We start from the raw sequence: 16904 nt of genomic DNA on the forward strand, positions 1-16904 counted from the left end.
TTCTCCTACAACTCAAGCCCAGCTCTGCCTCAGTGTTCATCCATCTAGTTAGACTCTGATGGCTAAATTATGTAAAGCTAATGGGGCCAAGCAAGTGGGGCTCCACTCTCTCATGTCTGACCAGGCCTTGTGAACTGAGCTTGACGCTTCGTAGAAAGCACATTAGGCTACAGCTCTTTGACCGTTTGACCCACTCACGATTACCTGACAGAAACACGGCTCCACTATTAAGACTTGAAAGGGATTTATTCAGTGGAATGCACTGTTGTTTCATGCATTTCGAATCAGTCATTAGTCTATATGTCCCACAAACTGTGGAGCCACAGGGTGTTGAGTGGGGGGATAGTTCTGTATTTCTCACAATTCATTCCTTGTATTTTGTAGCCTACACAAAAATATATGCATCCTTTGACAAAGAATTATGTATAGACCTTTTTGAGGGTCACATACCAAAAAGGTTGCGAATCACAGTTTTTGAGTTATTAATAGTGTGCAGGAAACCTGGATTGTGTGTGCCTGTTTTCAAAATGCTCAGTTTTCTCTCTCTTGCCTCCAGGCGCCAAGTCTTGTCCTTCCACACAAAGGCAGCACTGGGCTACCACATCCACCTGTGCAGCAAGACACCTTTCATCTTTGGGGATGAAGAAACCATAATCTCACTACTTACCAAGGTGACCAAGACCTGTAGTTGTGACAAATTTGACAGTGATAGTAATTTCATTAGATACTAAAGCTTTTGTGAATGTAAGAGAGATTCAAGAGATGATTTTAGCTTGATTGAGATAACAAACAGTGAGCAACATTTTTTTTCTATTAATGAGTGAATGCTGCTTTTCAGAGAGAAGCTCCATTGCAGTTCAAGGAAACACTGTGACTCCAATTTTTGAAAAATAAATACCTCCAGAACAGTCAAGATATGCAGGCAGATATCCCTACTTTCATTTGACCATCCTCTCTGCTCTTGTCTGCCACCTGCTGCTTCTAGATATATTCACCTTACCATTTACATTTCTGATGTAAGGGAAGATATGCATTTTGTTTTAATTTCGATGTAAATGTTGAGGTCTCTTCCTTGAATAGTCCAAAGCTAAAACTGAGTGGAAAAAAAACAGTGATGACTAAACAACTGAACTAGAAAGTACTCAGAACATGAATTTATCTTCCATGTCTGCACAATCCTCTCTTATCTTTTTTGATAATGTTTTGATATTTTTAATCTAGATTAAGTATTGGACCAAGGAATTTCTGAATACAATCTCTCTCATTTATTTATATACTATAGATGTGGGAGTAATCATCATCTAAATCATGGCTACATCTAATCATGACCATTCAGAACAGAAGAAAATGAACCAAGGCAGAATGAAACTGCCAATATTCAAATAATGTCTTGTTCTGCTAAATGTATCATTTTTCAAACTACTTTTTTATGTGAGAAACATTGAATGGTCAGTTCACCTATATGGGAAAAACATGAAACTGCTCTCATCTTATCTGTAGCCTAACTCACGATCCAGCACTGTTTATGGACATGTGACCTAAATATTCTGAACTGTTTCACCACTGAAATTCTCTAAAAATGTGTTGACATTGTGAGCATACTGCTTTGCTGTTCTTGTTTTGTTTGTTTTTTGAACTTACATTCACTTAAAGCTACAGTACAGTGCGTAACGTCTGTCGACCCCTAGAGAAAATGTTGGCGTTTCCACGTCCTTTTTGACGAATGAACCTCGCCCTAGCTTACCGGCTAACTCAGCTCAATGTAGTATTAGCCTCTCCAGTTTAACATTACATGACACTCATACAGTAGTACCATTGCTAACATTACATTACACTCATAGCTCAATTTCCAAGACAATAATACAATATCTTGGTCCAGTACATGTAACAGCGACACATTCTACTCATAACAGCAGTAAAGCAGCATCCGTGTCTGCCCTCAGTCCGATTTCTGCTTCAGTCTACTTCTGAATTCTGGTAGTCAGCAGAAATGCGTCATTTCCTGTGTGCGGCGCGGGAATGCCACCTGCCAACACAAACTTCAAAACAACAAATACTGAAAAATTCCACAAGAGATTTCGGGAGCTGATAGGTTTAGTGGGTGTTGTGTTATCTCATCTAGCGATGGCTTGTATGTAATGGACATTTAACAGGAATTTAAAAGTTATGCACAGCAGCTTTAAATTGTTGTAGTAAATAATGATTCCCACTGCTTTCATCTTTTAAAAGGAAAGTGCTCGTTTCACTGAGCAGGCTTCATCCATCTGGACAGCCTTGTCCAGAGTGGTAGCTTCCTTCAGTGGTGAGCAGGACCTGCTAGCAGCCAGAAGATCCCTAAAAGAGGCTCATTGTCCCCAAAACATCAATACCACCCTGGAAAAATGGGAACACCACAAGGTAACTAACTTGCGATGGCACACAGTTGTGCTTTAGATTCAGTAAATACGGTACCTCATAATACTTCTTTCTTTGGTATTTGATTGCAGTAATGCTACATCTAAGATAAGTGCAACTTATAAGCATACAGTATCATGCTGCTAATATCTCTCCTCTATTTCCTGTGCACATGGTGTATGTGCATGTGTTTGTGTGTCTCTAATAGGTGTTTAACTCTGCAATTTACCATATGCTGTATGAGGCTCTGGGCAAGAAGATGACAGCAGAAGAAAAGTTTGCTGTGCTGGCCCTCACTGCTGACCCTTCACTCTTAGCCTCTGGTTGCAAAGAAGGCTTACTTAAATGTAGGTGTTGTCAATTTACATAAATTTGAGTATATAGCTAAGATGTGTAATGTTGAGTGTCACATATTTAACAGTGTTTGTCAGTTGCACCAAATCTAACTCCTTAAACTGCACAATTTCCGGGGTGTCGTTTGGCTTGGTTGATGGAACAGGTACCCCATGTGCAGAGGCTGTAGTCCCCTGTATTGAATCCCAACTCAGGTGGCCCTTTGCTACATGTCGTTCCCCCTCTCTCTGCCTCCCATTTCCTGTCTCTCTCTTGAATGTTCTATCGATTAAAGGCAAAAAAGCCCAAAAATATACTTTTAAAAAAAAACAAAAAAAAACTGCACAATATCCTCATTACCCTTTCACAGTAAATATGTGCTGAAGTCAGTTGATTAAAACACTGTACCAGTATAACAAACAGCATTTTATGGTATTTCACTGTTATTTAGCTGCAGAGTCAAAGCCTCCAGAAAACTGGAGAAACAGGCAGCCCACAGTCAAGGAGGTGAAGGCGGCCACCATTCTGCAGGCTGGATTCAGGAGGCACTTGGTGCGAGAAATCATCAATGCCTCAAAACCTGGTAAAGCCATTGATTCACACACATGGAACATATATTCATTGAAGTATCATGATCAGATTTACTTCTCATCTTTCAGAACAGATAAGTCTCTCACAATGAAGCAAGCTTAAGGGTTAAACTAGGCTTTAAAGAAGAATAAAATCAAAACAATGCCTGTGTTTCTTTTGTAGATTATTATTTAGATACACACAAAACATCTTCTGCTTGTTACACTCACTGTTTGATTGAGCCCGATGGCATGTATTGAGCCTCTGAGCAGAGGCACAAATATGTATTGATGAGACTGCCACTCTTACTAATACACCCTGACAGATGAGGGGTGGCCACAGAGGGGATACACACACATGAGGGAAACACAAGCACATATGAACACAACATTCCTGCATCGATAGACAAACCTCAAAGATGGTGAAGAGAAGACAAGACAGCACTAGATAGTTTCCAGGAAAGAAGGAGGGAATAAATAGAATGAGGACTGAAGAGCTTCACCTCTAAATTTATTCAGCATTCCTGCTTTGGCACAATGTTTTATTTTTGTTTCCTGTTCTGTTTCAGTGCCACTTAAAATCAGGTACAGGTTGCAGGTAATTTAAAAATATTTCTTAGTTTCATTTTAATTATTTCCAGTATCCAAGTTTGTGTAGAGATGGTGGTAATTATCTCACTTTGGTGGTGCACCACTGTTTGTTGATTCCAGAGGTAATGCTGGAGGTGACACATTGCCCAGACATTCTCTATTTATTGCCAGGGCCTACGGCCAGCTATGTCTTCTCCGGGCACAACAAGTGATAATGTCAACCTCAGAGTAACTTGCACATGTGGGAGAATGCACAGCCTCATTAATGCACCATTTGCATAAAACAATACTGTGCTATAATGTTGATGGGTTTTTGCTTAATTTTTTATGGCTTGAAAATGTGGTTTGAGCATACTAAATATCCAAAATATCTAAATACTAATGGAACCCATCTGCCAGCAATGCTAAAAATTGTTAGTGTTTATGTGGCATTAGTAGGATGATACTGTAATGTCTATGAAATAGAACTGTCATGGTGCTCTCAAATGTTATTCATTTGCTTGTCAAGCACTTTGTGCTTTCAGACTGACACTTGCAGTAACAGCAAAACACCAGTCATATTTTAAACACTCTGTTTTGCAAGTTCATTTAAAGAAAAGTAAGAATTTGCCTTTTCTTTTTTTAGATGGCCAAGTTGCTCAGCACATTTCAAGATGTTTATACATGTACACTGTGGTATGATAAACTTGTTCACCCCCACATTTATTTTGAAATCTTTCACTTCAATATCACTTTTTGCCTCAATGTTCTCGTTCCCTTCTTCCCCTTCTGTCTGTTGCCTCTCTTTGGTAACAATATTTTAATTCTGAAGTTGATGGGCGACCTCACCTCTCAATAGCTAGATGTGGCGACTCTAATGGCTGCATCAATTTGGAAAAGTGACCATTTGAAAAGCGAGGGCTGAGGCAGAGGGAGGAGGAATGGAGGGAGGATGCAAGGACACCTATGCCACAGATGTGAAAACATCTATCACTCAGCTGTCTCTTTAGTGATTCTCTAAGTTAGATGCACACTTGGACACACATACACACAAACACACACATGCCCATGAACACATAGTGCAACATCTTTTTTTATCAAAGCTTCGGTTCTGTCAGAGTGGTTACCTGTCCTGTGAGATGAGTGTGAAAGTTAATGTCTAGGTGTGAATAGTCTCCTCCTATCACCTCTTACTGAATCAGGCAAAATGCATTTTGCAGTTTCTCTTTTCTGCCCTGAACTAGGTCAGCTACAACAATTGTTTTGTGTTTTACGTATCAACATGGACATGTTTCATCTTTAATGGTGGATATTCTTCTATGTCTGTGTCTGTGTCTGTGTCTATGTCTGTGTGTGTGTGTGCTCATGTCATCCAGGTACGAAGGAGAATCTCAGCGCATCTAAGATCCTTGCAGACATGTGGCCAAAGCTTGAATCAGATGCAGACAAACATGCTGTCTTTTTACTACGGTAAATGAAGAATATAGTATTTTATACAAATAAGATAGAAAAATATAAAAGCTGTGACTCTCAATTCTATATGCTTATTTTACACACCTTAACGTAGCACATATGTCATTATCCGAGAGAATATGAATCCTATCGCAGTCCTGTGCCAAGTGCTGTGTACATTGTGTGGCATTCGTTTAGCCTCTCTGTTGCACCGCATGCCCAGAATATGCTCCCTCTCCTGGTTGTGGCGGCCTGTGGCGGCCAGGCAGGGAGCATTTTCCACATTGTGTTCCATCTTTTCCCAGTGGTACCATCTGCTGTTTATCCTCTCCTTGTTCCAATCGGCTAGCAGCGTCTGCCGAATGACCCGCTGCCTCGGGAAGTATGTGTGCGCATGAGCGTTTTTAAAGCTTGGTCAATGTGTGCATGGAGGGTAGGGTGGGGGCTTGCTGGGTGGTGTGAGCCTTTCAGCGTGTGTTTCTTTTTTAACTGACAGAAACATCCATCTCACTCAAAGTTTGTGCTGAGATGAACTACTTTCCACAATCCTTTCTTCCCCCACTAGATTTCACTAAGAGGTATCATAGTCAGAGTTATGGTTTCTCCAAATGGTCTGAGCATAAAGTTTATCATGGTCTTTTGATGACATAATGTAGTTTTAATACTTGATTCAAAATGTTTCTGAAAGTGCTTTCCCCTTCTCTGTTTCCTGCATAGGTTTATTATTGACCACTCTGTTAGGAGAGCAGAGCTCTACGCCTGTCAGCAGGATGACTGGACCAAAACCATCTTTGCTGATTACTCCGTCTCTCTTCAAGACACAGCCAACTCCTGGGTCTTGGTGTTTAGGTTAGAGAACATTCAAGGTTATTCTCCTCAGTGGAAGACAAATGCCAAATTGACATGAAAATTCTGGATTCAGGTGTAAATGGCTGATTTCTCCTTCTCTCTGCTTGTAAAGTTAATATATAGATATTTTTGTAAACTGCACACTGTGTTTCAGAAGCTAAAACAAATCTTGTTTACTTTATCTTTGTTATATGTGAAGAGAGGTATTCCTGGTTCCTCAGGAGATGCTGCTCATACCAAAGGTCTACTCACCAATACCTAATTGTTTGCTGCACGTTATAAATAATGACACAGGAGAGGAGCGTGACATGGTCTTCAACAGACTAGCAACCCATGTCTATCAACCCAACAAGGTGTGTGGTTGAAACGTATCCTTACAGTTCAATTTTTCATGTACTTGACATTGTTTTTGTAATTTTGGAAAACTACAATTTTCTCACTTTATACTATGATAAATCAATCAATTTTAGTAATGCTTCCTGCCCGACTTAATCAGTAACTGGGTACAAGCTTGTTGTTGACTGTTTGGCAACCAATTGTGGTTGACAGATGAAATACTGTTGAAACCATTCATTTAATGTATTACACATGAAATGAATGTGAACAGTAAATTAAAATTGTGGTTGTGTTTTGGTTCTCACCATGTTCACCTGTCTTACACACTCCCTCTAAAATTATTTTTGATTTCACAATTAAAAATCTCTGTATCTCTTATTCCAGCTTGGCTATACCTTTGTAGCAGAGGCTGTCACACCTGAATCACCTCCTGTTGGTGCCAAGTGGACGATGCGCCTCATTGGCTTAAGGGAACCGCTTCCAAAACTGTCCCGTGAGGCCCCACTCAGCACATTTTCAGTGAGGGAATTCCGGGATTATTACATCCCCAATGACAAAAACCTCATATGTCGGTAAGAGAAATATGGAATACACTATCTAACTTAAAGGTTCAGTGGAATCATCACTGTGGGATTTTATATGCAAATTAATTGTTGCTGAGGATGTAACATAACAAATAGCATCCAATAGCTCTTGTTTATTCATACTCACAGTACAGTAACATGATCTGGGATGCTTTATTATTAGAAACAAGGTGTGACAATGATAACAGAACACAGTGGGTTTCCTCTCAACAGAGCTGTTGAAAAAGCCCCTCTTTCCCATAGTTTCTTTGTGCAGGTGACAACAGAGGTCCTGGGAACAATTCAGTTTCAGACTTCCAAGCCAGATGTATTGATACGTCTGTCCATTCTGGATCAGGAGAAAAAGGTAGCCGGCAGCACAGGGAAAGGCCATGTGATTATTCCTGTGTTCTGCTTCCTGGCTAACAAAGGTGAGCATTCATTGTATGTCTCTGGATTAAAGCATTAGACTGTAATCCCTATAAACACAGATACAGACCTTTGTATGCGTGTTTCTGTTTTAATCTGTGATAATCAGCAGTGATAAATACCTACAGTAAGCTAACATATCTACAGCCCAATTTAATGTTAAATATGTAGTGACAGTCATCAAGAATAGTTTCTTGGGATTGATCATCTTATTTGCATTGGTGCACAGTCACACAGTGTGTTCAGCTTCACTTGGCTTTGGGGCTCCCTTGTGGCATTGAAAGAATTTCTCTGAAAGGCAAAATGATAATTTCAGTCTGCACCACACACAACAGCTTTTCAAAACCTGCATCTTAAACATCTTCTTTTCTTTCTTGAAGCTTCCATTAGTGCTTCCACAAGGTCACCTCTGTCTTTATCACCCAAGTTTAATATCTCTCTCTCTGTAACAGCCCACACAGATGAGAAGAATCGGAGCCAGAAGGGATGCCCCATTCAGGACAAGGGAGTCAAGGTGGTAGATACTCCCCAACTAACAACTGGGCAATCAGATGAGGAGTCTTCAGTCACAGAGACTATGGTACAGTATCACTGACAACTGTCTGTGTGGTATCTGCTGTTACTCAAACACTTTTCTGATCTCACTTGCACACGCACTCGGGCGCACATCTCACTTTCCCTCTCTGTCTTTCTCACCCACTTGCTTGCTGCCTGTGTTCATATCAATTTTTCACTGCCAGATACAGATAACGCCTTGCTTGCAGGCATGCACATAGACACACATGCAGATTAACTTACACACACACCCACATCCTCACCCAGACAAAATTTGCAAGAGGCGAGCTGCAGAAACTGGCAGGGTGGTTTTGTTGTTACTGTCGAACTTGTCAGAGCAGTGATTTGTGCATGATTTATGAGTCACTCTATTGTCTGAAGGCTCTATATCTAACAGACCTGTTGTCATTTGGTTGTTCATTGCTAAAGTATATAGTACACACTACCATCATTCACATACACAAAAGAATCACACACCACACACAGTGCTTAGTGTGTACAGGTCCATCAAACAGGGATAATAAACTAAGGTCTATTTATTTTATTTGATGAATGTTATTGATGCCACTGATACATGTGAACAACCAATCATTTTAATGTTCCCTGAGCAACTGCTTACACCTCATACATAACAGCACAATTCATTTGATATTTACAATAGAATAGTCAAGCCTTTCAACAACAAATTATTTTCTAAGTCTTGTCTGTGAAGTAACACAACACTGTAGTGCCATCAATAGTAATGCGACAGATCATGTCAGATCGCACAGATAAGCAGCAAGCCAGAATAAACAGCTATTGATCAGTCTAAGCACATTGATCAAGACTTGGAGTAAAGGGTCAGTGATTAAGGCTCTGGTCTGCGCCACAGGGACACTCACCAGACATATCAGTAATGGTGGATTGATGGTGATGGTTCCTATTATCTAACCTTCTCAGGACTTAAAAACACACATATACATAAAAACAAACAAGACACAATAGCATCAGCATTTTTCTTAAAAAAAGGCATTAATTAGGTTCTATCAGAACTATCAACATTGACATAGGACAAAATGAAACTGCTATAATTTGGTAATTTTTGTTTTGTCTAGCATGTGTCCTGTTCTATTAGTTTGAGTCTCACCTTGGAATATTGTCTAAATCCTGTCGTTTCTGTTCAGTGTGATGGATGTAGGAGTTACCACCTCCGGTGTAATTGTTGCTAACAAGCCCTCTGCCTCCTCTCTTCCATGTGTGCCAAGCATGTGCTTCTGTCAAAGACAGCAGAGAACAGCAAAAATTATAATGTGATGTTTTTGTTTAAGAGCTGTGTCATCAGCATTAGTGCAGTTTACAGCTGTATATTTACAAATAACACTTACCTCATGGTTTATGGTGTTGTAGGCCACATGTTATGCTGTATCTATATTTTTTGTTAATCTGCATATCTGTGTGTTGTACACTAACTTTGCATGTCTGTTTTTCACAGGGTCATAAGTATGTGTTGCAGGCAGAGGTTCTTTATAAGAGTTGGGATTTGGACGACACTCAGTTGGCCTTTGTCAAAATGCTCAAAGACTTGGAGAAGAATGAAAGAGGTAAATGCCTGACAATTATAAATGCCACAACAGTCAACTACATTTAGACGCCTGAAGGAAAGACATGGAAGTCATAGTTTACAGTACATTTTGAAGCTTGATATGAAAATCAAATTAAAAGTTTAATTAGGTTTAATTTATGCATGTTCAGATATCCCTTAAAATCCCTACAGTGGGTTGTGAAGCAATTTCATTTTTATGATTTCATTCAAAGTTTTTCAGCCTAGATGGTTTTTCTGATATCCCCCTCATGTTTTGTTTTTTTGCACTGCTTATTTTTGTGTTCAGTGCAAAATGTGGCAGATACTCAGTAGGCAGTGTCAGGGGCCAAAGCAGACGCTGTTTGTTCTTTACTTACACTAGCCAGGGGCCGTAATCACAAGCCTAATGAAAAGCCAAATGAATACAGCTGCTTTCGCAGATCACATAGTGTGGTTTCTTGTGCCCACTGGTCATTGGCTCAGGCAATAATCCTGTCCTCTGCCACCAACTCTACTCCTCTGCCTTTAATCATGCTGCACAAATTGGATCGATTTGAAAAATCAAGGCTTTTAAATTTCCAGAAGCCTCTTAAAAAATTCTGAAGTGATGAATTAATTGCGACATTTGGTGGATGTTGGTGTGAAAAAGGTTCCGCATGGGTGACAATTTGCGTGATTGCCTGAAGACAAATGCCAGCTTCTTGCTGTTGAATTGAAATTCTCTCTCCTCTTTTGCCCCTGACAGTGGTCTTTGTATTTACCCATCCAGTTTTCATGGCATGAAATCTAAAGATAAGTGCCCATGTGTGATATGTGAATCTTTGTGTGGGTGTAATGCCTAAATTTGCAAGCCAGATATCTAGATATGAGATGCTTTTTGACTACAGAGAAAGATGAGCCATCAGATTTATTGCAGTAATGACCATGTGGTCCATTAGATGAACAGTGATGCTTAGAAATGCTGTTTGTTCATCTAGATACATGTTAGCATGTCAAGGTTCTTTTTTTTTTTTTTTGCCAATGGTACGCTCAGGTTTGTCCATGTGTGTACGTGTTAGCCAATGTCCACATGTATCTCCAGTGGCTTCCCAATGAGCTTGTGAAAGTGGGTCAATAGGAAGTCAAATGAAGTTGGCTCTTGCCCCCTGGTGCCCTGGGAAATATCTCAGCAAGAAAGTGAATTAATTTCACCCAGTTTAACTCTGTCTCAGTGGTGAGGCTGTGCCCTTGATCATGCTCCGTACATGCTACATGGATGCACACGCACTGCATGCCACGCAAGCTTTGAATCCTCTTTAACAAACTGTTTAACAAGCTGCAGTCCGAACACTGCTCTGTGCATGTTTAATGTGCACAGATATGCATCTCTGTTTTAAAACCCAGTATATACTGTTAACACCAATTAATTGTAATTTTCTTTATTCTGCTATAAGAGAACACATTTTTTGTTGCTAAACAGATGCTTTAAGCCTTGAAGCATCTGTTTAGCAACAAAAAATGTGTACATCCTAATATTTATCATTTTTAGTTTGTCCAGCAGAAAATCTGTTTTCAGTCTTATCTTGACATTACAGCAGATTGATATTTAGATCCAATTTGAACATTGAATTTCTATATGATATGAGAGTAACTCAATAAGCGTGCACCAAAGCTGCTCAAGCAGAATGACAGGGTCTCGGCTAAATGATGGATTATTATGCCTCTCTGTGCCTCCGCAAGTGAGACTCCTGGTTAATGCCTCATCTCAACTGTGGATTGTGTTCAATTTTATCTACGAAGTACAACAGTGCCATCTAGCACACAAGCAACAATACAACACATGCAGTGTTTGCCCATGCTGCCGCACTCCTACTTTAGCTGAGCTTTACTTGTGTTGAGCAGACTGTGAATAGGCTAGATGAGTTCATTCTAAGAAACAGTTCCTCCGTGGACATGGTATGAATTAAGAGAGAACCTGTTTTATAAGTGAATTAATCTGAACATGTCAAACGTTTGGAAAAGAAATGCCAACATACATTTTGTTTTGTGTAAATTGGCAATGTTTACACCCTCTTAATGTTTCAATAATATAACATTTGTAGTAACAACATGTTTTACATCAGATTTGTAGATGATGAAGAATGTAATCATAATCTATGTTTCCAAAATGTAGTATACAATCCTGAGGACCTGAAGCGTTCATCCACTGACACACCGAGCCGTAATGGGCACAAGTCTGACACACCCAAACAACATCGGAAAGTCGAAGGAGACAAGGAGAAGGGGAAGCCAGCTGCCATATCCAAATCTGGCTCCAGGCAGGAAATGGTAATACATCACTACAGCACCGTGACACACAACAGCACAACACCAAAGCATTAGAGTATTCAACTGCAAATTAGGACAAGTATTATGCATACGTATTTCTAATCCATAAACCCAGGAATGAGCTGTTGAATAATAACTGTTTGGGTTTCATAAGTTTTACTGAATTGGATTTTCATACTGGCAATGATGCATAGCAACACCATTCATTAGACGAGTTTAAGCAAGGTCAGATTCAAGACGACAATATGCATTCCCAGCCATGCACTGATTTTGTATTCTCAACATAAAACGTACTGTGTCATTGTGTATTTTCCATAGTATTGTATTTAAGAAAAGGTACTGTGACAGTTGTCATGTAAAAATGAACAGAAATAGTCATTTTAGCCTTTTTGAGAGGAGGTTGTTGAACCACTTCAGTGGAGTACATACTTAACTCCTCTTCACAGATCCCTGTCCAAACCACATGTACTGTAATGAGACTGTTGTTGAACTGACATCTCTTCTATAATATTTTTTGTTTATTATACCGAGCAGGTCAGTATTTTCATATTTGGTTGTCTCTGATGTCAGCTAACTCTGAAATTCTAACAAAAACAGACTGGCATCAACAAATGGCATCAACCTAGCTCCTGTTATTCCCTCTATTCTCCCTTGCTCTACATGCCAAATCCTAAACAAAATGAAATTTGGTTGGTACATTTTCAGAATACTGATCCCCTAAAGCAAATATCCATTTTTAATGTTTTTTCAGTATTAGTTGCACAACATTAATGAAGGTTGAGGATTCATCATAATAATGACAAATTAACAAAAATGATCTATTTACAATAAAAAGATAACTGAACAGAACATATAATTCTGAGTGTCTGTCTGGCTGTGTGCCAGACTGAGTTGCTCATTGAAAGAGACACTCTTGTAATATATTGTTGTACGATGACCTTCAGCTGGTGCATGTGTGTGCGTCAGCATGTGCCTTATAATTTTTTGTTTTTTTTTCTCTGCAGAACCTTGACCTGACGAAGCCACACTGGACTCTGCGTGTGGTCAGTGACAAAAGTAAAGCAGAGAGCATCGAGGTGAAGAAGGACAGAGAGAGAATGGAGCAGATTAAATCCACTAAAAAAGCTTGGGAAATGGTTGAGCCAGGCCGCTATGCCAAGGTAACCCAGGAACTGAGCTGGTGGCAATTTAAGAGAATTACTTACCAGTTTTCCAATACCTTATGTAAAAATGTATGTGGTTTGGAAAGACGTGTCTTAATACCATTAATTGCACTAAAAACTGATGAATACTTTGCTGTGTTTTTAGGCTTCACAGTCTCGTCTCCAGTTTCTTAACCCAGTCCAACATCCAGCGAGTGATGAAGCTCCTGCAGATGATGCGGAAAACAGAGAGCGCGGTACAATACTCACACATGTATTACATATACATCTCCATACTCTATGTGTCGGTATACTTTTTTATTTCAGGATAAAACTGGATGGTAATGAGGCCTTTTATAATTGGTTCTTTTACAGCTGTTTCCAGATCTGGACTTGACACCTCTCTTAGTGAAAAGTTGCCTGATACCTCCTCCACCTGTCTCCACATGGACTACTCGCCCTTCATCAGGTGCTCTGCAGCTTTCTCACTCCCCCTCTCTCTCTTTCTTTATTTTATTTGGGCAGCATGCATATAAAGTTGGAATGATGATGATAGCAGACCATAGCCATCACAAGTTGCTCACATAACTATATATTACATTGTTTGAGTTTGTTGCACCACTGTGGCTGCTTAAGGATCAGGCTGTTCCAACAGACAAATTCATTTCTGTGCTTAGAGGGCAGAGATGGATAATAATACATAAACAGCCAAGACAGAATCATCATCTCAATGTATTTGTCTTTCAGGCAATTTCTTTTTTTTCCTGTTGAAGTCCTGTGGGTAATATGCAGTGTTCGGTCCAGTTGCTTAATGCAGCTGTTGAATCACTCTGCTTTTTTAGCTTTGTGAACCTGACTCGCTGAAAGGCCTGGCTGCAGTAGATGAGTTTGGTTTGTTTGTGTGCACTGCACATATGTGTCTGTGTACGGTATGTCTTCACCACGTATGTTTCTATATGGGTAAACATACCGGCATCTTTATCCTCACCAGCAGATTCAGCATCGTGCAGTATCTACAGCGGACGTTGCTGGTGATTTCATGTGTTTGTGACCTTTGCTCCCATTGGTGCTGTGAACAGCAATGTTACAAGACTGTACACTTTCACTGGCCTGAAAGGGCAATGCATGGACTCCAGAGGATAGTGATGTATGTAATATATAAACATTGCGTGCAGGCCGTGTGAAGAAGAAGCTAGAGTATACAAACAGAAAAAATAATAATAAAGAGGTCTGCTCCCAGGTCATTTGTTCAAGAGATTGTCCATCCACAACCTCTAGGACAAACATACCAAATGTATCTTACACCAGAGGGATGTTTACAGAGTGACATAATAATACAGATTTTACCCTCAATATCTTAGGGTTTGAACAGATAAATAATTTAAGTTTGAGTGAAATCATACTGTAAGCAAGCTACTGTCATTTCATGTTGCATGTTAGGTGAATGTAGAGCATGTTAGCATGGTGTTGGGGTTGCCGTGCCCTGCTTCTTGACTGACAGAATCTGACTGAGTAGCTGTACAGTCAAATGTATAACAACCACGGGCTGGAAATACAACAGTTCTACTATACTGTGTAGCTGGATCCCAATTAGAAATGTTACCTGCTGTCGGGCGGCTACTTAACAGTGCACAAAGAATATTCATCTATTGAGCATGGATGCCCAATTACTGTCAAGCAACTTTTGGAGTTTTTCGCTTGTCAACGTGAAAAGTGTTAGCTTTTGACTTTTGTCAGTGAGTGTTGGGAAGGGAAGCGTCTCCCTCCACAGTGTCCCATTACTCTCCCTCCCTCCATCTATCCCTCTGTCCGTCCCTCTCCATGATAAATGAGATGATATTTGGGTCTGTTAATTAGAGAGCTATTTCAGGACCCCAATGAGCTCGTCGCTCCAATGAGATGTGCCCCTCTCCCATCACCTCTCCATCCTCTCCTGCTGTGGGTATATTCGTGTGTGTGTGTGTGTGTGTGTGTGTGTGTGTGTGTTCGTGCCGACACGTGCGCGCGTGTCCAGCCGCTAATGGCTGCTGACACTGTGGCCTGCATTTAAAGCCAAGAGAGAGGGATCTTGAGGACTAGTCTATTAGGGGAGTCTGATTAGTCTGCAAGACACCTCTCTCACAAAGGCACAGCACAGGGCACATCATACATTTAACACTCATGCACGCTCACACACACACACACACACACACACACACACACACACACACACACACACACACACACACACACACACACACACACACACTCATGTATCCCATCTTTATAGAATTTGCACACACATTATTACACAGGGAGAGGGAGGTTTAACAGGGCAATGTTCATTAACTGAATGAACTCTATCCTCACCTCCACTGGCCTCGCCTCCTCATTAAGGTCAACTTAAAGGAAATAGATGGATACATTTAGCACTAGTAATCTCTCGTTGAATCTCTCCCTCCAAGTGTGTGTGCGTGTCAGAGTGTGGTCATGTGTGTGTCTTTTACAACCAAGTACACACATATTGACTAACTGCTTCACACTTACTTGGCTGCTTCTGTCTCTCTTTGCCTGCACATAGACACAAATTCCATTTTAGTTACACAATCAAATATTAACAGATAAATACTGGAATATGGTCGGTATAACCAAAACCAAATAGATTTCACAGATTTAAATCTGGATGTGCAACTTGGGATATGAGATAAGGTGTGGGACTGTGTGTTTATCATTTCCTGTCTGTCTACATTTATCTGCCACATTTCCATTTTTATTTGCTCTGCCTGTGTCAACATTGTCAGTTTTCCTATCGTACAGAATAGTCTCTAAAATCTGCAATCCGGTGGAATTTGATAAGTTGTACAATATTTTGAGATGACAATGTGATCCTCAATATATTCCATTCAAAGTTTGATGGACCGTATGCAACTGCACAATGCAGTATTTCTCAGGCAAAGTCTTGAGCATTCACTGAATAATTAACTACATAAACATTTCGTTTGGACACAATATTGGAAAGTAAAGTGTAAAAATGTAAATTATGGTCTGGTCAACTCCTTGTGTACGTCCGTAGACGCCAAAAAGATATTCCGGTGCTGATGGACTCGCAGATAGAGGAGATCCAGCAGAGGGACCACTTAGAAAAGATCCAGACCTACCGTTTGGTCCGAGACAATGTGCTGGAGCACCAGAAACAGCAGGAGCTCAACAGGAAGGAGCTAATGAGGCACCAGCTGGAGATGTACGAGAGCATGCAGGTCAGTCATAACAGTAGCACAAGTATGTGATTGGTGAAATTGCCTGTAGAAGGTGTAGGCGGCAATAATGAGAGGATTTGGCTATCAGGGTTAAATAGAGTGAGAAAGTATTTTTGTCAGCTGCCTTTCCCCTCTGGTTCCACACCGTTCTGTAACTTCTCTGCCTTTGTCTGTCTTGTCTCCAGGCAGCCTTGGGGCAGCGCTGTAAGAAATTTCTCAGCGCTTGTGAGGCATTTAGTAGCCGTCAGATGGCGGCCGCGAAGAAGGAACAGGAAGAGAGACAGGCTCTGGAGGAGGCCCAGCAGGCAGTTCTAGAAAAAACAACCCCCACCTCTGCTGTCACCGAGCAGCCTAACAAACGTGCCAAGAGTGCTGGCAAGAAAAAATGATGGTCATTGGCACCAACTTCCAGTCTCAATTCTCCTCTCAGACATCTCTCAACAAGTCTGCGTGAGCGCTGAAGGATCTTTGTTTAATCACAACCTTGTGGCATGCACTCAATGAAACAACACCTCAACAGAACATTATTATTTTCACAATATCTACTGTATCGCATACCATATATATCAATCAATATTCTTGTAGCACACACCTATATCCACCTATAA

General features: G+C 40.4%; 1 protein-coding gene across 1 annotated transcript in view; it reads left to right on the top strand.

The window, feature by feature from the left end:
- The window catches only part of adgb (androglobin), a gene marked incomplete at both ends in the record, with an annotated part of 36970 nt that extends 20285 nt beyond the window's left edge, over positions 1–16685 (top strand). The window contains 18 exon segments of the mRNA XM_084000259.1: positions 557–671; positions 2230–2397; positions 2603–2741; positions 3179–3310; positions 5243–5336; positions 6036–6167; positions 6367–6520; positions 6888–7075; positions 7331–7497; positions 7948–8075; positions 8078–8104; positions 9522–9630; positions 11764–11918; positions 12923–13078; positions 13227–13317; positions 13436–13529; positions 16113–16296; positions 16482–16685. Of these exon segments, the coding sequence (XP_083856385.1) occupies positions 557–671; positions 2230–2397; positions 2603–2741; positions 3179–3310; positions 5243–5336; positions 6036–6167; positions 6367–6520; positions 6888–7075; positions 7331–7497; positions 7948–8075; positions 8078–8104; positions 9522–9630; positions 11764–11918; positions 12923–13078; positions 13227–13317; positions 13436–13529; positions 16113–16296; positions 16482–16685 (2437 nt within the window).
- Between the last annotated feature and the right edge of the window lie 219 nt (positions 16686–16904).

Source organism: Trachurus trachurus, assembly GCF_905171665.1.
Source record: "Trachurus trachurus genome assembly, chromosome: 24".
NCBI classification, from domain to species: domain Eukaryota; kingdom Metazoa; phylum Chordata; class Actinopteri; order Carangiformes; family Carangidae; genus Trachurus; species Trachurus trachurus.